This window comes from Chanodichthys erythropterus, chromosome 15 (assembly GCF_024489055.1).
Source record: "Chanodichthys erythropterus isolate Z2021 chromosome 15, ASM2448905v1, whole genome shotgun sequence".
NCBI lineage: Eukaryota > Metazoa > Chordata > Actinopteri > Cypriniformes > Xenocyprididae > Chanodichthys > Chanodichthys erythropterus.
In genome coordinates, this window is record NC_090235.1 from 23,892,196 (window position 1) to 23,917,493 (window position 25,298).

General features: G+C 35.5%; 1 protein-coding gene across 4 annotated transcripts in view; it reads left to right on the forward strand.

The window, feature by feature from the left end:
- The window catches only part of csmd2 (CUB and Sushi multiple domains 2), a 343,711-nt gene that overhangs the window by 154,540 nt on the left and 163,873 nt on the right, over positions 1–25,298 (forward strand). For all 4 annotated transcript variants that reach the window (XM_067411157.1, XM_067411158.1, XM_067411159.1 and 1 more), the window contains exon 6: positions 24,008–24,120. In XM_067411157.1, coding sequence (XP_067267258.1) covers positions 24,008–24,120 — 113 coding nt within the window. The remainder of the gene's footprint in view (positions 1–24,007; positions 24,121–25,298) is intronic.

Below are 25,298 nucleotides of genomic sequence, written 5' to 3' on the forward strand. Positions count from 1 at the left end.
TTGAAGGTCAGCAGCAATGACATTAGTTAATAAAGTGAGATTAAATACATAAAGTATATTTGTGTAATTTATATAGTTAATTATTACATGTTTGTGTAAAATTTTGAGATTGCATTTCACTGTTTTTATTCATTTTGAGGAATACTGAATGTTTTTGTGCAAGTGAGATGAGTAAATGCATGTTCACACTCAGTCTAGAACTACAATAACCATCATGTTTACACAGCGCACAAATTGCCTCTGCACTTTATTTCTCTCAACATGGCGACAGAGGAGCTGTCAGTCAGTAAATGTGAAAAAGTAACTTGGATATTTTGTTGTAAATTGAAAAAGTAATGTGTTACTTTACTAGTTACTTGAAAAAGTAATCTGATTACATAACTCAAGTTACTTGTAAGGCATAACCAACAATAGTGGTGGTTTGTTTTTGTCAGAAAGCATTTTCCTTAAGAGGTACGGAAACACTGTGCGTGAAGTCATTGACTGATTGGGCAGTGAGGCAGTAGGACAGCTGTCTACGGTTCCAGACACAGGTTTAATGTGAAGATATCTGAACTCAGTCATGCAGGGTTTGACAGTGTGAATGGAGCCTCTAGACCTTGGGTTTAATGTTTGATCTGAGCTCTCAGGCCCTTTATATGGCTGTGAGGAGAGTGGTGGCCATTGCGTTGGGAGTGGCTGTCGGTGAGTGCAGATGACAAAGCTCTCAGCATTCTTTAATTCTTTAAAAAAAAAAAAAAAAAAAATGCCTTCAGGGAAATCTTTACAGTGCTAATCTTAACAGCCTACAATGCTGTTCAATTCAAACCTGGCTATATTATGTTCACTTCATGTGACTGCTGTTTTTGCACTAAATTTCCCCTCAGGGATGAATCAAGTGGCTAATATTGTCATGGATGGAAAAAGTAAGCACCATTTTGAAAAATGTACAGGATGCCACATTTTTGACATTACTGTGGGTTATAGTTTCATTAGTTCTGACTGTAATTTCAAAGACTATATTCATAAAACTTATTGGACAAAGGATTTATTAAACCTTATTGGATAATTTTAAAGCTGTTTAGGTGAATATTAAACATTTTGAAATGTTGTAAATCTTTATTGCTACATTCTTTAACTTGACATTTATTGAACAATTTCTGTGTGCATAAAATGATGGATTTGTTAACTAATTGTCATATTCCAGTTTGAATAAAACAGGGAAGTTGTGTAAACTTTCAGTAAATCAGTTCCAATTAAACCAAATTTCAAAATTCTCAAAATAATTTATACTTGAAGATTCAGACTGCATTTTTTTTTCATTTAATTATTTAGAAATATAAATTGTTCACAACACTGCAGTGCTGCAAAAACATTGACAATGAAATATGCTGTTTACATACATATTCAGTACTTGTTGCCTGACAAATCCTATTACCCTAACAAGGACATTAATGCTTTACAATTGGCTTCTGCTTGTGAGTTATTGAACAGCTACAGAATATTCTTGATACAATTTCCATGATCAAGATTAAGGGCTTATTATTCAGTTTGTAAATGTGAAGGACAGATGTTGTAATAGATATTGAAAACATTTAATGGGGTTACATATAAAGTTTTTAAAAGTTTTTACATTTTTAAAGGAAGCCAGTGGATTTCAGTCAAACATATCAAGAGCTTTGCATAACTCTGCACCGTATGGGGTGGTATAACAGATCAAAAAAGAGCCATGTAAAAGATGCCTGAAGTTTGCCAAAAGCATTATAGTGACCCAATTTGCAATTTAATAAGATGATTTTGTCAGAGATGTAGGTAACTTCAGTAAATGTTTGTGGTACTTTGTACTTTAAAGGCTTTTATTTTTTTTTTAAGTACCTTTTTTTTTCTTCACTAAGCGAGGTCATGTAAAATGTTGCATCTGTTAAAGCTTCAACTAAAATAATTTGTTCACCTCTTTTAACCAGCTTTCTCTGTTTCCTTTGTTCTATTTTGTGCTCTTGTGTGCACCTGCCGCTTGTCTCAGCTGGATGTAGATTGTGTTTGATTTGTTATAAGGGTCTTCAGTATTAAATGGCACTTGTCCTGCTTTAAGCCTGCTCATCTAACATCACCACTGATGCTTTCACTGGCAAACAGTTCACTCACTCAGCTGACATAACTCAAAGGTCTTGAGTTTTCTTTCTTTCTGTCACTCTGTGCACTCTTTCTAGACTGCAATCTTTCATTTGTCTCATACGCAGACTCACACACAGCGGATCCATACGGTCTGGGTGATTGATCACTTTAATATGTATCACAGTTGATTCACTTCAGCTCGTTCTGACTTTCCTCAGAGTACGAGATGTAACATAAAAAGTATAAATCAATGAAGCCGAACGAAGACAGAAAACACTGAGGAGGAGAAAGAAGCCAATGATATATCATGCATGCGCACCAAAGAATAAGCTCTGGACAAAATCCAATCAAGAAGAACTCTGCGAAGAGAGATTATGATCTCTTGTGTCTTTCCACACTAATACCCACAGGGTATACCCGTCTATCTTCTATCCCCACAACTCAAGCATTCATTCTTCTGATGAAGGAGTAAAATAGATGATAGCACAAGCCAAAACACTTTTGGATTCAGCAATATCATGTTACAAACTCTTTCAAACATTTCAAGTACTGCACTATGGATACAACATCTTTATTTTTGTATTTTCTTTATCCTTTTGTCAGTTTAACAACTTTTTTCACATCTGAAGATTGCTTAATTGAAGGAGAGTAATAGAGGTTTGGAATGACACAAGTGTGAGTAAATGATGACAAAATTTTCATTTTGGAGTGAACTATCCCTTTAAATCACTGTAGTTACTGACTGTTTTTTCAATTGACAATGTGCAGTTTTTCAGTAATAGTTCAGAAACATAGATTAATTAAATGTTGGTTTTTTAAATATTTTTTTTATGGCTGTGTTAAAATGTCGATTTCTTGATTCTCATTTTATGAACCAATATCACTTTTTTTTTTTTTTTTTTTTGCTGGCTTCTCTTCTGCTTTACCCGTAGTTTCAGCATGAAATAAACATGAATGAACATCAGAAGGTATGTTGAAAGATACAGTACAACTTTCCAAAATCCATATCATGTCAATGTAATCGCTCAACCAGTGTTTCAACCTCGAAAGTCGTTGATAAAACAGCTTGTAAACAGTGCTGGGTAGTAACTGATTACATGTAATCTGGATTATGTAATCAAATTCTACTTATAATTAGATTATATTACATTTTAAAATACTGACAATCAGACTACAGTTACTTTTTTATTGATTACACGATTACACCTTATTCAAACAATGACAGTAAGTCATTCATAATTTATATATATATATATATATATATATAATTTATTTTAATTTTATATTTTTATACTTTATTACCTTTTCATTACACTCACAACCCCCTGCAATTCCTTCTCAAACCCCAGTTTAGGAAATGTACAGTACTTCATTTATTTTATAGCAGTATGGTGCAATAGTATTCTATTAAATCCAATGTGATAAACGAGTTAGGTCAAAAGTAATCTAAAAGTAGTCAAAAAGTAATCTGATTATATTACCTACATATGTAATGTAATGGATTAAATTACTAACTACAATTTTTGTCATGTGATTTGGAATCTACCCAGCACTTGCTTGTAAACAATGTCATGTAATTACATAATTATCTCACAAAAGCCATCCAAACCTCGTTAGTCAGCCTACATAACTCTGGAGAGGAGCATTTTGCTTAATTCTTGCGCTAGATTGCATATTCATTGTTTTTACTTAACCTGTTCGAATAGTATGGAATTGAACAATATATAATTGAAATTGAAGTTTTTTGTTTTGTTTTTTTGTTTTTTTGTCACTTGTCACTTTTTTTTAGTATTTTTTTAGTCATTTGTAATATGTAGTTAAGACTATTGGACTTTTATTAATCCCATCTCAAAAAGTAAAGTAAAAAGTACATTTTTAAAACAATTTTTTTTTTTTTTTTTTTTTTTGAATTTCTCAGCATTTGCAATTGAATTGCACTTGATTTGTCTACATATTTATGATTCTAAAGTACTGGAACTGTTCAGCAGCTGGAATTGTAAAAATATATTTGGAACCAGGTCAAGAATGGTAAAATAAAATCTGACCACATGCATTTAAATGTGCACATACTCAGAAATACAGACAGGTTGCAAAAAATTTTTTTTTTTTTTTTTTTTTTTTTCACACCCTATGCTGTGGGTTGGATGATGTGCTTACCATACTTACCAAACCCAGCTCTGCCAGAATCACCACAAAATAAATTTTTATCCACCAGCTTGCTAACTAGCACAAATCAGCCTGAAAATTCATGCCGGGTATATATTTTAATTTCGTTCTGTGCCACTAATGCTGCATAAATTACACACTTCACCTTTAATCTCATGTAATGTAATGTGTTGTCATTTGGATGTTAAGGTTCTAGCATGATTTATGTGCGAGCATGCTAGCAGACCTCTGACTTGCTGAAAGCAATGAGGGCAGATGGTAATCAGTTCATATTTCTGTGCTGGATATATGCTAATATCCTAGATTCTCTCTTGAGGCATGATGAGTATGTAGATGGATGATAGAAGATCTAATAATCTGTTGTGATACTGATCATAACCAGTGGGCTGGCACAGAGAAACTATCTTCACTACACGCAATAATGAAACAGTAATTCCGAGGGGGCATGTTTCCAAATCTCTCAGTTATGCACCTTTGCCCTTTTCCATTTTTTACTCTACTGGGGAGGCGTCAAGCAGCTAGCTTGACATGTTGAGTATGTTGATGTATGGCTGCATGGTGCATTAGCATTGTCTGGACAAGCCCTTCTTCCTGTAAACAGCAGGTTAATGTCTCTCTCTATCCCTCCTCTTTTTATTTGGCTAAGTCTGACAACTCCGTCTCGGGTTTACTGTTGACATTTGCGTGGCGGCTTCCTCGTTTATCATCGGGGGCCTGTCTACCGAGAGCTTCAAGAAGGAGGGGGGTAAGCTCTCATAAAGCCGGTGCGTTCAGCTGCTCCTCAGCAGATAGCTCTATCAAACTCACCCACCCCCCTACAATCCATCCATCCGTTTGAATCCATCTTCATAAAGCTACAACATCACAGAGAAGCGACAGAGCGGAATCACTAACTCTAATACGTAATGTGCTAAACATTGAAATTATGACTCATAAACACCATAAATGTCAATCTTCAGGTGGGCAAAAGACATTGCATAGTGTTTTCCCAAGCTCTGTGGAAGCATCCTTGTTTTTGCGCGCAGAAACGTATAAACAAACAAGTACCCGCGCTCGGTTTGAGGCCGGACCGGAGGGATGCCGACACATGCAGACGTTGTCTGTGTGTTTTTCTGGTTTGCTGTTTTCATATTGCGCTGTTTCTCTCACATCCCTCAAATGGCCTCCGCTGCATGGGTCTGAAAAAGCACTAAAAGAGTAAATATAAAAAAAAAACCCAATATCTGTAGTAGAGGATGCACACTGCACTGTCAGTGGCCCCTTTATTATACACAAACTCAGGTAGCAATAGGCAAATGGATGTCACTGTGTTTCAGAGAGGACTCAGCTAGAGTTTTCCACCCCACTGCTGTTGTTGCCTTCATCTCTGAGACTTCTTTGAGAGCTTTTGGCTAGAAAGGATAGAGAAGCAAGCAAATTAAAATATACTGGTACTAACTTTTAAATCTACAGCCATTGTGCCTTTCATTATACCTTACTGCAACATAGCAAAAGTAGCTTGTTACACCTATATTTATTATCTTTTTTTTTTTTTTTTTTTTTTTTTTTTTTTAAATATATGGTGATTTAAAAAAAAATTAAAAAATAAAAACTGTATTAATCTAACACGTGTTCAAAAGTTGGAGATGATTTGAGCTTTGTGACATGGCATGTTATCATGCTGAAAGTAGCCATCAAAATATAATAATAATAATAATAATAATAACCTTTATTTTCTATAGCGCCTTCAAATGTACATCTCAAAATGCTTTACAGAAACAAATAGAACAACAAAGATACACCACTTAATATAAAATCAAAGTTAAGGCAACAAAATACACCATATAAAATAATCACAATGAAAAAAATGATACAATTATTCAATTAAAAGCTACCCCAAAAAAATGTGATTTAAAAATGCTAAGAGATTTAGCTTGCCTTATCTCAATCAGTAAAGAATTCCAAAGTTTTGAAACTAATAAAGAAAAAGCCCTATCTCCCATCAATTAGAGAAAACAGTTAAAGGAAACCAGTTTCAGATGAACGAAGGTCACGCATTGGAGTATAGGGAATTAAAAGTTTGGACAGATATTGAGGTGCCAACCCATGTAAGGCCTTGTAAGTAAGCATCAAAATTTTAAAGTCTACCCTAAACCTGACTGGGAGCCAATACAAAGACTCCTGACTGGGAGCCAATGCAAAGAGTATGGGTCCAATGTGGTCATAAAATGTTGGACATGGTCAGCAACAATACTCATGTATGCTGTGGCGTTTAAATGATGCCCAGTTAATAATAGAGAGCCTAAAGTGTGCCAAGAAAACATCCTCCACACCATTGCACCACAACCAGCAGCCTGAACCACTGATACATGACAGGATGGATCCATGCTTTCATGATTTTTACACCAAATTCTGACCCTACCATCTAAATGTTCCCACAGAAATCGAGACTCATCAGACCAGGCAATGTTTTTCCAAGCTTCTACTGTCCAATTTTGGTGAGCCCGTGTGAATTGTAGCCTCAGTTTCCTGTTCTTAGCTGACAGGAGTCTTCTGCTCCTATAGCCCATCTGCTTCAAGGTTCAACATGTTGTGCGTTCAGAGATGCTCTTCTACAGACCTTGGTTGTAATAAGTGGTTATTTGAGTTACTGTTGCCTTTCTATCAGCTCGAACCAGTATGGCCATTCTCTTCTGAGCTCTGGTATCACAAAGGCATTTTTGCCCACAGAACTACCGTTTACTGGATATTTTTCAGACCATTTTCTATAAACCCTAGAGATCATTTTGAGTGAAAATCCAAGTAGATCAACAATTTCTGAAATACTCTGATCAGCCCGTCTGGCACCAACAACCATGCCGCATTCAAAGTCACTTAAATCACCTTTCTTCCCCATTCTGATGCTCAGTTTGAACCAGTGCTGGGCGGTATACCGGTTCAAATGGTATACTGGTTTCAATTTCGAGATCGATATTAATTTTTCAAAAACCGCCATACCGTAGCTGAAACAGCTGCTGTATCTATTCAATGGCCATGAAGCGCTATGTAGAGCGTCAAGAGAGCGTACTTATATTAAGTGCACACCCTTCTTACACTAATGGAAACAACTTTATTACACAACAATAAATAACTCACAAAACAAACTCTCTTTAATACTGTGTACGATGCAGAAAACATGGATGAAATCACAGAATCCAGTCACAAATAGAGAATACAGAATTGGGCAATTTTTGGATGAATAAATCAAAAGTAGGGCTGTATCACATATCGATACGAACTAGTGTCTGTGAATATTAAAGCTAAAAAAGACTGCTATTGAAATCTGAAGTCTGTATGAATGAGCACTGCAGTTTTGTCTACTACACATACTGAAGCACGCGTGACACTCGCAATGATTTCAGTGTCTGCTGTCTCACTCACTATACATGAACTTCATCCGCAGAGCTGCTCTTAGAGTCACTTTATGAACATTTCACTGTTTAATTTGATAAAACTAACGACATTTGCCATGTCATATACACAGGAAATCAAAGGTCTTCATGACCCTGTCAAAATAAAGTTTGGCAAACTTGAAATAACAGAAAAAATACTATTGTACAATAGAATGTATTTTGATTAACAGATATAATAATAATAACAACAACAACAACAATAATAACACTGTTTATTAAAACACACAAACTCAAAGGTCTTCATTGAAATGACAGAAATTGCACAATAAAATGCCTACTTTTAATTTAATTAAATAAATTAATTTGATTACATTTTAACTAAATTGTTAGCTTTATGAACTGATTTGATTACATTTTTTAAATACATTTGTATTTGTCCTTACAATGTTTATATAATATATTCCTTGTACTCCTGACAGTAAAATATGCCAAAATAAAGGTCCAGGGAAAAAAAAAAAAAAAAAAAAAAAAATGTGATACAGATTTTCGGCCAAACCGGCCAGCACTAGTTTTAACTTAAGCAAATCATCTTGACCATGTCTACATGCCTAAATGCATTGAGTTGCTGCCATGTGATTGGCTGATTAGATATGTTCATTACCGAGCAGTTGAACAGGTGTACTTAATAAAGTGGCTGGTGAGTATATGAAATATTTCAGGGAAAAATTATAATTGTGTATAATGACGTAATGTCTGTGAACTACATAATCAATACAATAGCTTCGCTACTGAAAAGCTACACAGTTTCAAAAATGGTAACGCTACCACCATGCTACTGAGAAATGTCCAGCCATGGGGAAGAAAATGGGCTAATCACTCTTGTTTGTGGTAGGGAGGAACCACAGATGGGTTTGCAGTCCGGTCTTTAGTGATAAGCCAGAGTAAATGTGTGTCTCTGTCTGTTTGTGTGTGTGTGTGTGCTTGTGGGTGTGTATGTGAGAATGTGTTCAAGGGTATTTGCTGCCCTGGCAGATTGGATTTTACCATTAACATGTGCATGAAATATGAACCACACTGTTACGTAACTGCATACAATTCATTTTTCTCTGCTTGCTTTTTCTTATTCATCCTTGAGTGACTGTGAGCTATTGGCTGGAAGCTGTGTGCTGACATTGTCAAATGCTTTGCCATTGGCTTTACAGGTACAATCTGTTAAACATGGAGAATGTGAATCAGTGGTGCGGTCATTAGGACAATGGTGTAGCCTTGAAAGAAAGGCTAATGCACAAGCTAATCTAGCAGCTAGAGTCTTCATTTGTTCAGATAATTCTCCATTTATCAGATTTTGTGTTTATTTACATGAGTACAGTTTGGGTTTGTAGCATTTTGGGCATTTGTAGCATTGTGGTGTGATTTATTACTGTAAGGGTAGTTAAGGCCTGTATAAACTAAGGATGATACTGATAATGGTTAAAAAAAAAAAAAGAAATTTTTTTGAAAATTTAAAAACTTAACAGAATAGCAGTAGACTACAACTATAATGATGATGAGACACAGGAATGATATTGTTGGAATCACTTTCAAAACATTTTTTTTTTTTTTTTTTTCCCCAGCTGATGAAAGATAAAAACATTGACAACCAATCAGAATCCATCCTGCTTTAAAGAGCTTGAACATTTAAAGCAACATACTGCAGTGTGTGCTTATAATAAACATAATCTTATTGTGCATTGGTGTGGAGTCTAATATAATTGTCATTATAGTTCTTTTTAGATTTTTCTTTTTAGTTATTGTTCTTGGTGTGAATGGGCATTTACACTTGTTTTCTTCATGTGCTTTGACCAATTTGCTTTTAGATAATAATAAATTATAAAATAAATAAACTTGTATCAACAAAACAATATTAATTCGACATACTCTTCCAGTGGTTCACTTCCATCATGATACATTTTTGTGCACATTATTTAAAGGGTTAGTTCACTCAAAAATGAAAATTCTGTCATTTATTACTCACCCTCAAATTGTTCCACATCCGTAAGACCTTCGTTCATCTTCAGAACACAAATTAAGATCTTTTTGATGAAGTCTTAGAGGTTTATGTCTCTCCATAGAGAACCAATGCAACTACCACTCCAAGGTCCAGAAAGGTAGGAAAAAGACCCCATGTGACTCCAGTGGTTTAAACTCAGTTGTAAGAACTGAAGTGACGTGAGCGCTTTGTTTGTGGGGAAAAAAAAAAGACCTTAATTAAATAAGACCTTAAATAAGTCTTACAGATGTGGAACGACACGAGGGTGAGTAATAAATGACAGAATTTTCATTTTTGGGTGAACTAACCCTTTAATAACATGCTCACATCGATTGCTTGCTGCCCAAACATGCGTATGCTGATGTAATTTCATGTGGAATGAGTAACGCTGTTGTTTGCCTCAAATGCATCTTGCAGGACATTTATGCTTGATGTTTTCATGATCGGTAAAAATGCATGAAGTGGAGGAATGTGAATTCCACTCTTTGTTTCCCTATTTACATAACACAACCATTCAGAGGTAGTGTTAGAGTATGTGTACTTTTTGTGAGAATAGTGAATGTAGAGAAATTTGGCTTTAGGAAAATGTACTGAGAGTCTTTTGTACAAGAGGAGAAGCAGTGCTTACTGGACTTAAACATAATCAAATCAGTGTCAACAGTCAAAGATGTTTATTGTCATACAAGTCTACAAAGTATATTGAAAATCTCGAGTTCTTCTCCAATGCTGTAATTTTACTCTCTTCATTGTGAAACGCTGTCAAAGTTTGTTTATATTTGCATGCTTGTTAACCTCCAGATCTTGAGTCATTGCAGGCTTTATCCCTGCAAGGTCATCTGGATAATATAGTGGTTCATGAAGGCCTCAGTTAAGTCCTATATGAAACTTGTATTTCCCACTTAACCAGCAGCACAGAAGGACGCAAAGTGGCCCTGAATGTGAATGCTTTAATGCTGTGATCTATTTAGCATTAAAAACAGTTGATGCCTGTGATCCATTCTGTCACTGCAAATAGAAAAAGGCTCAGTGGGAGAATTAGTTTCAGTCAAAAAATAAACACGCAGCACATTCATTTCAACATTATGAATGGCATAGTGTCCACAGGCAAAACTGTTGACAGTGAATAGATTGAATCGAGAGCACATCAGTGCAACTGAATCATATGTAGAAACCAGAGAATTGTGGGGTGTGAGATTTCAATCACATGTCATCTGTCAGGTGTTTTTGTTTTGTTTGCTTTGCTTTTGTTGTGTTGTGTTTTCTGTTGTGTTGTTTTGTGTAGAGCTGCACGATTCTGGATAAATTGAGATTAACAAATGTTAACAAACATTCTTTATTTGAAGCATCAGGTTGCTTTCAAAAGGTGGTTTACTCTATTTTGATTGCTACCATAGACATTAGTGTTTATATCTGAACTTTAAACTTGTATCTTCTACTTTTATTTGTACTTCTGTGATCATTTGAATTATTGTAACTTAGAAATAATGATACGGTGGGGTTAAAAAGACTCTTTGTGAAGCTCTTTCATACCTATACATGGTAACTGCTCTCTCCGGGTCAGACCGTTCTGCTCTGACCGTACTTGTCAAAGGTTTAATAGACATAACAAAATCATTGTCATTTAGCAATAAGATCACATGAGTGTTTGAATCGAGATCACAATCTTTTACAGATGAATCATGCAGCTCATGTTTTGTTTATATGCTTTGATCATTTTGATATTAACATATTTCCTAAAAGATGATTTGATTCATTGATGCATTGGGGTTCATTGATTTGTTGATTAATTTAATAATTTGATTTGTTGATTAAGTCATTCACTCAATAATTCATTGATTTATTCCATACTCCTTTAGCTTCTTCAAATTACACACTAGACAAAACAAAATGAAGCATCACTAAATAGGTTTTATAATATCTGTACATTTTGATTGTCCATTAAAGATCAGCACAGGAAGTTAAAAACAAATGCAGACTTAAAATATACCTAAAAGGGGAGTAGAGGTATTATATACCAATGCCATGGTGATGTATTGTACATATATGAATAAGCCATGCCATTAATTTTGAGTAATTTCTCATATATACAATGTGTATATATATAATATGAGATAAGGCGGCTGTGAAAATAAATCTGCATTGTTTATCCTTTTGATCTTTCATTCAAAAAATTCACTAAATTATAACCTTTTATTGAAGGAAAACAGTTGAAAGTGGGGGGAAACTCACATTATGAAATAAATGTTTTTCTCCAATGCATGTTGGCACCAATTATTGGCATCCCTAGAAATTCTTATGAGTAAAACATCTCTGAAGTATATTCCCATTCATATTTACATTTTTTAGCACACCAGGGTGATCATGAACATGAAATTGACCAGCAATGACTTCCTGTTCCACAGGAGTATAAACACGAGGAAACACAAAGGCCAAATTCCCGTTATCGTTCATCACAATGAGAAAAACCAAAGAATATAGTTCTGATGTGCAGCAAAAGATAGTTGAGCTTCACAAAATAGAAAATGGCTGTAAGAAAAAAGGCTAAAGCATTGAAAATCCCCATTTCCACCATCAGGGCAATAATTAAGACATTCCAATCAACTAAAGATGTTACAAATCTGCCTGGAAGAGGATGTGTGTCTAAATCGTCCTAATGTGAAGTGAGGAGGAAAGTTTGAGTGGCCAAAGACTCTCCAAGGATCACAGCTGGAGAATTGCAGAGATTAGTTGAGTCTTGAGTCTCAGAAAGCCTAAAAAAAAATGATCAAACAGCACCTACATCCCCACAAGTTGTTCGGGAGGGTTTCAAGAAAAATCCTCTGCTCTCATCCAGAAACAATCTCCAGCATATTCAGTTGTCAGACAAGACTGGAACTTCAAACAGGATGAGCTTCTATGGTCAGATGAAACTAAAAAAAGAGATTTTTGGCAGCAAACCCACAAGATGGGTTTGGTGCACACATGGATAAAAAGTACACCATGCCCACGGTTAAATATGCTGCTGGATCTTTAATGTTGTGGGCCTATTTTTCTGCTGGAGGTCCTGGACATCTTGTTCAGATACATGGCATCATGGATTCTATCAAATACTAACAGATAAAAATCAAAACCTGACCACTTCTGATAGAAATCCAATAATGGGCAGTGGTTGGATCTTCAATCAGGACAATGATCCAAAACAAACATCAAAAATGTGTCACTGAGCACAAAATGAAGCTTCTGCCATGGCCATTCCAGTTCCCTGACCTGAAACCTAAAGAAAATGAGTGGAGTGAACTGAAGAGATGAAGCACCAACATGGAGCTGGGAATCTGAAGGATCTGGAGAGATTCTGTATGAAGGAATTGTCTCTGATCTCTCCTCAGGTGCTCTCCAAACTCATCAGGCATTATAGGTGAAGACTCTGAGCTGTTATCTTGGCAAAAGGAGGTTGCAAAAAGTTTTGAATAAAAGGGTGCCAATAATTGTGGCCATTGTGTTTTGGAGAAAAAAAAAAAAATCATAATCTGAGTTTCCCAGATTAACAGATTAATATACCCACACACCCACTTACCTGCACACAATGTCCACACACATTGTCCGCACACACTGCCCTATCAAGCCCACACCAATGTGATTTTATCTATGGTAAAATAGCAATGGATCCTCTTTATGGCCCTCTTTTATGGATCCTCTGGGAAAGCTCAATTACACAGCTGCATCCACGAGTGACCTTGGAAGCTAATTTGTTTTTCTCCTGTTAACAACGAATCCAGGCGAATGGGTGATTACAGTGAGGTAGATAAAGAAATACTTGTTATTATTTATTGTTTCAGTAATCTTTAATTTTTATTTTTATTATTATTATTATTATTAATATTATTTTAACTTGACTTAGCAAAGGCAAATGCAGAAAAGGAAGGTCATTTTAGCTATTACAACTGTGGAGGAAAAGGCTTATTTTAATAGTGAGCTCAGTGAGGGTCTGCGACTCAATATTTCAGCCTCTTTCATGCTCAGTTCATTTCCTGCTGATGTCAGATTTATTTGTGTTAATTTTAGAAATACTGTTCAGTGGGTGTTTTTTGCTGTCCATGGTCTCATTTCATTTTCTTGAATGAGAGAGAAAAATATGATTACATTTTGTTAAGTAGTGCAACCGTTGCGTTTGCTTTAATCGCTCGGTCACTGCTTTCTTTAACTTTGATATGTTGTTTACTTTGCCCAGGCTTTGTTGTTAACAAAAGCTGTGAATGTGCAATGCCACTTAATCTCATTGCAGAAGTGCATTTCTGATTATCTTTTCAATATCTCTTAAAAGCAGAGGGCTAGAGTATGTTTGTTAAATGCTTGCTGTTTTAAAGCTTATTAATATATTTGAGAGACTAGAGGACATAGTCATTTGAAGTCATTGAAACAGACTCTATCCTGTTTCAGTCTTAAAGGGACAGTTCACCAAAAAGTGTAAATTATTTTTTCAAACCCATATGACTGTCTTTTGTGGAATGCGAATACAACTGTTTTTTGTTTTTGTTTTTTAATATAATGTTCACTATTTTTCCATGAAATTACAATGAACATGAATGGAATCTTTCAAGCTTCAAGATGCAAAGGCATCATAAAAGTCCTTACAACTTTTGCAGTATGTTCTGATTTTTCTGCAGCCAAATTGTTTAAGGTTATTTTCCACATTCATTCAACACAATCAAGTGTTCTTTTGAGTCAGATCTTTTGAAGGAATCTTGATTTTGAAGGAAATTCAAGTAATTGAAACTGGATAGAAAAGACATTTTCACATAACAGAAAACACATTATCCATTAATGAGAGAGAGAGAACTATCATTTCTGTTAATCAGTCAAACAGACACTGTTATGAGCCAAAAGTCTCAACATGGCCAAATATTAGCTTAGCCAATATATAATTTTATCACTACTTACAGTGTCACATGTCTGTATGTTTATACCTCTATGCACCATGTTTTAGGAAGAGAACAGGGACAGACAATAACCATAGGATTGAGAAATGATTGAGAAAAAAAAAAAAAAGAACAAAGATTGAGGCCAGGCCTGCTCCATCCAGAGGGCAATTTCTTTCAATCAGAGTCTATATTGTATTTTCTGTAAAAAGAAAGAAAGTGAGGTGCAAAAAAGAAAATCCTCCTCAAGATTTAACAAGACTGTGCCGTGGAGCCAAAGGGCATCTCATGAATAATGGATGATGGCGCAATGGAAATCAGTTCCTCTCCAAACCTCTAAGACTCCTCCCCCTGCTGCTTTGGGGCCCTGGCCATGTTTCCTCATCCAACCACATGTGCTGTTTTTTACCTGTTTATATTTCATTTGAACATATGCTATCATGACAGTGTTTGCACAGCTACGCACATGGACATCATCTTACATCATTCAACAGATCATTGCTTGCCCTGGAACTTTTTCTTCATGTACTTTTTCTTTTAATTTTTGTTCATATGACAGTGGTGAGTGACGAGAGTAGTGGGAAAGAAAGGGTAATTGTGAATGTGAAAGGATGCTGGTGGGATGACCAGCTTGAGAAGATGGCATACACGAACCGCCCAGCCTGTAATGCTTTTTGTTTAAAAAATTAGCCTTCATTTTTCATTTTTAATGAATTTTTATTATTATTATTATTATTTTTAACCTGGCTATTTATTAATTTGTTCATTTCGTTAATTCTTCCATTTGTTCAGTTTATTTGTTCATTAATTTATTTACCTATTTACTTTAAAAATAATAATGATGATCATATTTATTTATTTACTTTCTCACAGACATGTAATGCATTTTATCTACACAACTTAAAATAGACTGTTGTGTATACAAAAATTATCTGTTTATATGTCTGTTTATCTGTTTGTTTTCACTTATTTATTAATATTAATAATAATAATAATTACATTATTCATTTTTATTAAAAAAATATTTATTTTTGTGCAGATTTGCAGAGACTGACACTGCAGTGCTGTTATTTGAAGACAGTTCAGTATTTTATTTTATTATTATTATTTTTTATTATTATTATTCTATGTTATGATTGTGATTTGAGATAGAGCTGGCCCTAAATAGCATGTTAACTAAAAAATTAAATGTGGCTCGTCGCTTTTGATGTCATTTGATCAACCTCTTTCTGTTTCTGTAGGCGATTTTGGCATGATTAAGCTGCAAAGTAGCCCATATCAAAATCTCTCAAGAGATAACTTAAAAATATCTAGTTTTTTCTTCAGCTTTGATTTCCCCTCTCTCTTATTTTGACCTTTAATCCTTCCTTAAGGGCTGTAAATGTGATTGGTGATTGGTAAACTCAACAGGAGAGACATTGGAGACTCTAAGTGAATCTAATAGCAGTCCACAGCCAGCAGGATTAAACCACATGAAGGTCAAAGCTTTTGCCCATGCCGCGTTCTCTTCTTTCCCAACCCCTAATTCCCAGCTCTGGACTCAGTGGTTGGGAGTCTGATTTGTTTTGTCACTTCAGAGGGAGAGTGCACTCTTTCCACACCCACCTCTCTCTCTCTCTCTCTCTCTCTCTCTCTCTCTCACTCTCTTATGATTCACAGTCATTAAAATACTGGAACTTTGGAGCTTTAAAGTCACCCTGACCCATGCTCAGCCACTGGGCCTGAGCGGAATATAAAGCAGCCGGGTGATTGATCTGCTTAAGTATCTGCAATTAAGCCGCCACTGTGTGTGAGACAGGCGCTGTGCAACACCACAGATCCCAAAATCAGCCTCTACCACTGAAGTCTGCAATCAAACACGAATGGCGAGTGGAGAGATCGAACATAAAAGAAGTTAATCGCGTCTCACATCACATTTTTAACCCCTCTGTTTGACCAGCGAAAAATGAATCATTGTTATTTGGCTTGTCAAAATCCAGTCTTTTTGGTTTGGACTTTACCCAATGTTCTAAACCTCTGACTTTCTACCTTTTTTTTTTTTTTTTTTCAGTCCCTGTAAAGTCATTTTAAAGTATGTGTTCTGAGTTTATCACACCGCAGAAAAATGTGTTCTTAACCACCCAGCCAAATTTGAATGATTAAAAAAAAATCTGCAAGTAAATGAAATAAGGCAGCGCTCTCTGCTCTCAAACGCTGGGGGCGTCCGCTGTCTGCACTGAAACCACACCCACTCGTGAGAGCTGCCGTCTCAACTGACTTGAGTCTAATCAAACATACTGATGCATATAAACAAAAGAATCACGTTAGAGGGTTGCACTTTTTAGTAGAGTTACTGTGGACTACCTACTAATTATAACATAAGCAAACTCGGCAACTTACACTCATTGGTGGGCACGTACTGCCGACTGTTGTCGACATCAATGTCAACAAATGACGGCGCTGCGAGCTTATTCATTCAAATGTAATCATAACGGTCGCCCGAGGGCGCTCAACGACCACGTCATCTGTAAGCGTGAGATTCTAACAAACGAAAAATAACTTTATTAATACTAATAAATATATTAAATATTTTACATTTGTTGATGTGTTTATTTTTGTTTGCATTTTTTTTATATAGTATTTAATGATTATGAACACATTAAAGGGTTAGTTCACCCAAAAATGAAAATTCTGTCATTTATTACTTACCCTCATGCCGTTCCACACCCATAAGACCTTTGTTAATCTTCAGAACACAAATTAAGATATTTTAGTTGAAATCTGATAGCTCCATGAGGCCTCCATAGGGAGCAATGGACACTTCTCTCAAGATCCATGAAGGTACTAAAAACATATTTAAATCGGTTCATGTGAGTACAGTGGTTCAATATTATAAAGCGAAGAGAAAGTTTGGAGCGCCAAAAAAACAAAATAGCGACTTATATAGTGATGGCCGATTTCAAAACACTGCTTCAGGAAGCATTGGAGCACAGATGAATCAGTGTGTCGAATCTGCTGTTCGGAGCGCCAAAGTCACGTGATTTCAGCCATTGGCAGTTTGACACGCGATCTGAATAATGATTCGATGCTACATGAAGCATTGTTTTGTAACCCAACTCTGCGTGTAACCAAGTATGGTGTCCCATAATAATGAGAGTGTTCATTCACTCCCCCCACATACATTCCCTGCCAGTACTGAGACTCAAACCCACAACCTTCTGGTTACAAGTCCGACTCTCTAACCATCAGGCCATGTAATAACCTTTGTGGTTATATTTATTTGGATAGTGATAAACTGAGTGCTGAATCTATGTCAGTGAGAGGCCTGTGCCCTTGACTTCCCTGCTCTGATGTTATAGAAATTTTTGATTAATCTAGGAAGTTCATTGGATGGGGATCAAGATCTCATTTATAGCTGCACTCTTGTGGCACGTACGATCAAAATCTAATACTATGATGAGGGTGAAAGGGGGTATTGAACTTGCAATGATACCCTTAAAGAATCATAAATCAATCCATGTTTGACTTTCAGACCTCTTTGCCAGGTGCAAATAGTTTCTCTTAAAAAGAAAGGAAATAAAAGAGTGAGACGGGGTGATGCAGGGGTCACCAGGATATTTTCAGCTTGCCCTAATAGCATATTTATGAGTGCTCTAATCTATAATGACATTTTCGATACCACCCTGTTCTGTTACTTACACGATCCTGATCCATTCCCTCAGATAATCACTATACGTTAATGGGGATGACTTGAGCCTGAATTGCTTTTTAACTGAAATGGACATCTCAATTGCTGCATTGTGGGGTAGACATGAGAAAGAGAATGAGAGTGATTCTTTAAAAAGATTATGGGTGTGGGGAAACAATGGGGGAAGTGCTTTATATGCTTGGCTCCATCATCTTTTTTTCTTCTTACATATCCATGTCCTGTTTATGTAGCTTCACTTGCGATCATTAAGTCTGTCTGGTAAACGCTATTATACACATTGTCTCATTGTGTGGGTCTGGTTTTAAATTTGTGTACATGAGTACACTTTCAAGTTACTGCTATAGTATTTCCTGTCTGGTGACTGTAGTCCATCCATCAAATTGATCTGGAAGATTTCCAGGTCTGTCTTGGAGTTTTTCAGCTCCAATCAGGCAGCTGTGAGATCATTAAATCTGTGTGAATATGAATTGGGAATGGGATAAAGGTCACTATGTGCCTCCATTTTCAAGAAATGTCCACTGTCAATCAAAATCTTTAATGATTTATTGATGGTGAATGTTATTAAAGTGGTCTTATGACATTGGGAAAAAAGTCATTTAATGAGTATGAAGGACTTCATACTGTATACATACTGTTTTTAGTTTTAAAATAATTCTTAGATAGAATAATCTGATATCAAAAAAGATTAAATCACTGTGCTCTACCGACCCATGGTGCGTAGATCTGTAAAAGCTTGATTATATATATATTTTTTTATCGAAAGAACAGAATGATCCACGCTTTTCTTTTTTTTTTTTTTTTTTTTTTTTTTTAATGTTACATTATGTAACACAGCACATGCATACAGTCTTTGGTTTAATCTTACTCCTTCAATTCAATTCACCTCCAATTCAATAATCCAAAGAAGAGAAAACAATATTTTAAATAAACAAAAATATATATGTTGATTATTTTAATAAATGAGACCAACTTTTCTGCAATTTTGTGTGCAAAATCTTATATCAAATAAAAACAAAGCTTTATTTAGTTGAAATCCTTCCTTCCTTCCTTCCTTCCTTCCTTCCTTCCTTCCTTCCTTCCTTCCTTCCTTCCTTCCTTCCTTCCTTCCTTCCTTCCTTCCTTCCTTCCTTCCTTCCTTCCTTCCTTCCTTCCTTCCTTCCTTCCTTCCTTCCTTCCTTCCTTCCTTCCTTCCTTCCTTCCTTCACAGGCATATGTAATTCATCTTAATGCAGCAATTCTATAACAGTACTCATATTTTTTAAGTTGAACCAATAATCATAACCTGATTCATCAGATTGATGTTTTTATTTATTTATTTTTTTTATTCAAATGGTCCTGAACTGCAAATAAATATTTATGTAACTGTCACATTTGCCCGATTCTTATTCCCATTTCTATTGTTGATTTTATCACACTTAACAATGTCAAGATGATTTGTTCATTTACATACAATGATTAGTTAGTTGAGTGTCATGATACTTAAATGCCAGCATTTGGTACATTGCTGCAATATATTTCATAATAACAATTGATTTTCACATCTGCAGCGGAGCTTTACTTTGTGGGAATTGTGTTTGTTTTAGTATAATCGGGCAAGATTTAAACATTTTGACATGTTTTTTTTTTTTTTTTTTTTCTTGGCTTTGGTTTAATTGGACATAATTATGAAAAAGATAATTTTCCTGTGGTAGAGAACACCCTCTGCAAACGATCAGTTGACACACTAATTTTAAAAGATGATTATGAAGAGTATATTAAATATTTGAACAAAGCTTTTACAGCTGTCTTACAAATCATAGTTTCACACAGCGAAAGCCACTGTTCAAACAACACTAAACTATTTTTATTGTGGGAAATATCTTAAGATCTTGCTCTCAGAAAGCGAAGAGAGTGAATGAGAAAAGTAATGAATTCTAGATAAATAATATAAAGAATGTGAATCCATCCCAATGTGTGAAAACAGAAGCTCGATGTGACCCATGTCTATCCACCTGTTCCAGTGCGAGAACAAAAGCTGGCAATAGAGCAATAAAAGATGCAATCTGCACCGAGACTCACTTAATCTGTCCGTTGGTTGCCATCGTAAATCAAGTCTAATGTCATGTGACAAGTAGTCAGAACTCAACGCCACTTCCATTATTCTGGCAGGGCTCAAAGGAAAAAGGGGCTAGAGAATGGGGGGGACATAATAATAAATAAATAAATAATATGCTTGAGAGGATGAAAACTAATTTCAGTAAAGGCGGACCTGTGGGTGATTGATTCTGTGGAAGGCATTAATCTTGTTTTCACCATCTCTATGCTCATCGGTTATTTTTAAGATGGTTTTAACATTACATGGGGTGTCACGGTTTAACTGTGAACTGTTGTAGGGACACAAAGTTTAGTCAGGAATTGGGTTACACCTGTCACCAGCATATGTTGCGGTTTAGATGTATGGTGGTATTATTATGTTGGCTTGAAAAAGCCAACATATTGTTATACAAACGGCTGTGTATCATTGGATACGGCATTATGTCTTAAAGCGACTGCATTTACCATCTGCTGTCTGTCTTTAATGTTAATCCAACAACAACAAAAAACAAATAAAATCACTCACTGCTTTTGACTGAATTACTTTTGTAGCTTTGACAAGGATCCATCTACAGTAGTTAACATTTGAAGTGTTCTTCAAAGTTGTCCCAAGAATTAAGTTGTCCTAAGAAGAAGGTTTTAGGACAACTTTGATGAACTTTTTTGATCCACTTCAAATGTTGACTACTGTATATTTAATAAACGACAATGCAATGTTATTTGACAATTCAATACATTTGATTATTCAATTACTGTACATGAACACCTACAAACCTGAAACCTGATTTATTTGTGCTATTGCTTGTACTTTGCTGTAGTAATAAGCATGGGTCACAAAAATACATGAAATCAATAACTTATTTTAGCATATATTTCTTTTTTGCTTTTGAAGTAACTACAACCCACAGCCTCCCTCTTAATAGAGAGACGCCACACAGACAGGTAGGACTAATTCACACACGCAATCGGCATCTCATTAATGCATTCAAATAAATCTAATCGTACTGTGCTAATTTATCTGTATCTGATTTAGAACAAGCAGAAATCTGTAAGAAATGTTACAACCCATAGATGTCGACCCATAGGTGGCATAATAATACATATGCTGTAGCTGTACACAAGGCGACCAAAGTTCAAGTCCCTGTTCAAGGTCTAGGCTTTCTCAAGCCAATATCAAAGTTTTTTTTTTTTTTTTTTTTTTTTTACAAACTTTATCTTCTAGTTTTTATTGTTGTTTGCAGATTTTGCATCATATTTGGTCTTTAAAGGTTTATAGTGTATTGTGTTGTGTGCTCAAGATGGAGATTCTTATCAAGTAGATGACCATAACTGTAAATCCACCCATCAAAGTAATGGTACTATGTTCTGCTCTTGGAAGTTCCAGCAAAGTGGAGCCGAACAGGCCTAGAAGAGCGAGTTCGCCAATCCCCTAGATGCCTAACGGAGATGTTCTGTCAGTCTTGTTCCTGCGTCCCATGAGAGCACTGGGCCTGTTTCAGTTAATGAGCCCCAACTGCGCTAATGTGTGTTAAAATAGGACTATGTGATTCCCTGCTGTTTTAGCATCACAGCATTATGACAGGCACCGGTGCATCAGTAGCGCTGTGATACACTTCATTCTCCCTGATTACACCCTTGGGCTTCAAGCTTTGACACTACAACAGGTCCACACGCCTGACATTCGAGGGAATATACTCTTGCTACAACACTGTGAGAGGACTCATTCAGTCTGATTAGACTCACTGTGTTTGCTTGACCACTATTATTGTTGTGCAGGAGAATGAAAAACAGGCAAAGTACATACTTGGGCTGTCAGAAGGATGGCATTTTCAAGTGAGTTATACTTGAAAAGAAACACAATGTGGCTCAATTTGGCTCAGCGGTAATGAAAAAGCTCTTGCGGCTTTCAGACTCTTTGCTATTATGGGTAAATAAAGTGGTTTAGGGTGGTATCTTGATGTATTTGTGTGGTATTACTAGAATTATCAAATGTGAATCAGTCAGTATGTACACACTGCAAAGTTAAAACCACATTTAAATATTGTATCATGCAGTGTACAGAACGTTAAGCTTTTTTGACCATGTTTTCAAGAGTAATTTTAGTGACTGAATTTTTAGCAAATTACTTTTTTTTTGTACGTTAACCTGTTGGTGCGGCTGATCCTCGCCGGTGGGCCCCACGTCACTTTGTTTACCTGTTAACGTTTACTATATAGACATTTGTCCATAAATGTTACAAATGCTGACAGATTATGTCTTTTGAACTGTTTTTAAACAGCAAGAGCTTTCTGAACTGCAATGTATGGGTTACTCCGAGCAGTGGCGACTCCAGGAAGTCCAATTAGCTTAACTAACAAGACTGGTCATTAAAAAGAAGTGAAGTAACAAGTGACTGTAATGTGCCACATATGTAACCATCACAAAATGACTTTTCTAGCATATGCTCCTGACATGGAGCCATGACGTCTATTAGCTAATGTAGGCAATTCACTGAAAACGTCTAATCTGTTCACTGTTTTACGTCTAATCACGATCTGGATGTTCCTCTTTGGGTCTCATTTTCCTTGCCAAATAATTTCCAAATAATTGTTTTGTGTCTTTGATGGTTTGCAAGTAAAATATATTAAAAGCTAAGAAAATCATTGGTCAGAGGCTCCTCCACAGAATGAGAAGTAACTAAGCCATTATGACATAAGCAACAGACGCACATATTCCGTGTAGTCATTTAAATGTTAATGATTTCATTTGCAAAAAGAGTTATAGTGTTAGTGACTCAGACCCATTTTTATCCCCTTCCGTCACCGCTGGTGGCCTTGGTCGGTCTGAGCTGGAGAAGTTAAAAATAATTCATTGCATCAGATGTGCAATAAATAGGGAACGTAGACTAAGCTCTTGTAAACTATTCATACCTCCTCACTCGTCTCTTTCTTTTTCCCTTCTTTTCTAGGTCTGTCTTTCTTTGTGCTTGTAGGGCTTGTTGAGCCAAATCTGACATTTGGTAAATACTACAAGGATGAGCTTACGCTTCTTTGTCAGACAACTTTCTGTTTCCTTCTCAGCTTATGCGATTAACGCTCACTAAAATAAAGAAGCTGTCCTACTGTGCCTGTGTTATCTAAGTAATTAACACTAATTCTGACAATCCCAAGACCTGACCACTTGTACATCTAAGCTTAGGGAAGGAGGTGGGTTGCTATTGGGCTAATCGTAAAAAAAAATAAAAAAAAATACACTATATTATATATATACTATTATATATACAGTTTATAATATATGTATATATATATATATATATATATATATATATATATATATATATATATATATATATTTATTTATTTATTTAACACTACAGGGACACTATACACTAAAGGAGAAGTTCTGAACACTGTGATGGTCACTAGATGTGATTATAATTAATTGGACCTCAAACTTTCAAGTTTTGGAAAAGGACCTACAGGTTGTTCTATTCATCATACTTGGAATATAGCGCATGAGTCACACGGACCACTTTTATGGTGCCTCTGCATCTTTGTTGAAGCTTGAAAGCCTTACTTGTTTGTAATTGCATTGGAAAGAGAAACCTCTAGAATTTTAAAATAAAACTGATTTTTTTTTCAGTGTTCCACATAGAAAGTAAGAAGTAAGTGTACTACACTCAATAAATCCTGTCTTCTCTTTAATATTACAGGTTTACTGGTCCAAACCTGCCATCGCCCATCATCAGCAGCAAGAACTGGCTGAGACTCCACTTCACATCTGATGGAAACCACAAACTGAGAGGCTTCAGTGCTCAGTATCAAGGTAAGAGATGGGCTGTCGTGGGACTGGTGCCTTTACTTGTGTAAGTCTATGTAACAAGACTGAGAAACAGCTCAGGGGTCCTAGCTGTCAAAAACATCTGGAAAAAGAGAGAAACAAACTGAAATGGGAAAGACAGAGAAAGTGAAAGGTTAGGGCTGTTTTCACAACATGTTCTACACAGCAATCTGCTCTTCACAAGTGTATGTGTTTCCTCATTTTAATTTCAGATTAAGTTGGTTTTAAATTAATGTTGTCTAAAGAAAAGGTAGAAGTAGATTTTATTTTATATATTTCATGCCTTACATATGATTTATTTTTTATATTGTATGATTATAAATCATTTTTTTACAAAAAAAAAAAAAAAAATTGATACCAATAGATCGTTCAGCTCTTTTCCCTCATGTTCTGTTAAAGGCCCACTGAAGTGCCTTGGAACGTGCAGCATTATTCGATATATTGACATAATTTCAGGGCGGGACATATTAAACAGCTCCTCCCCTTTAAAAAAAATAGCCAATAGCATTTAGTTTATATCACAGCTCGAGCCATCAGTCAACAAAAGACAAAGAGAAAATTCACTCGTTCTTGACCGAGTAACTTTTTTAACTATAATTGTAATGTATATTTTTTTTTATAAAGTGCAGTGTTATTTTACATTTGATTACAGTTTCTGTACCTGAATATGTTAAAACACTGTTTATTTCAATCATATCTTTGTTCAGTTGTATTTATTTGTTGTGATTGCTTATTTTTTGTCCTTTTTTAATCACTGAGTGTTTTACTTGTCTTTAATAATGCGTGAAATTTACATTAGTTAGGCTAGTTGTTTTTGGTATTTTTTTTTAAAGGTATGCTGAGGAAAGAGCAGAGGTCTCAAACTCAAATTGGCGGGGGGACATTTCTGTGATTGACACCTCATAGGAGGGCCATATTAACATTCAAGCGCAAGAAAGCGCAACATTTCAGAAAATGTACTTTCCTTTGCATTATTTCTCATTAACTTTCATTAGGCCTACTAAAATGTTTTTATACCTATACTATAAATATTTTATTTACCATACTAAATGTAAACAGCAGTGTCTCTCTCATTGTTACAGAGTGTAATATAATTATATAATACTATTACTAATATAATACTACTAATATAGCCTACTAATATAATACTATTCATTGCAATA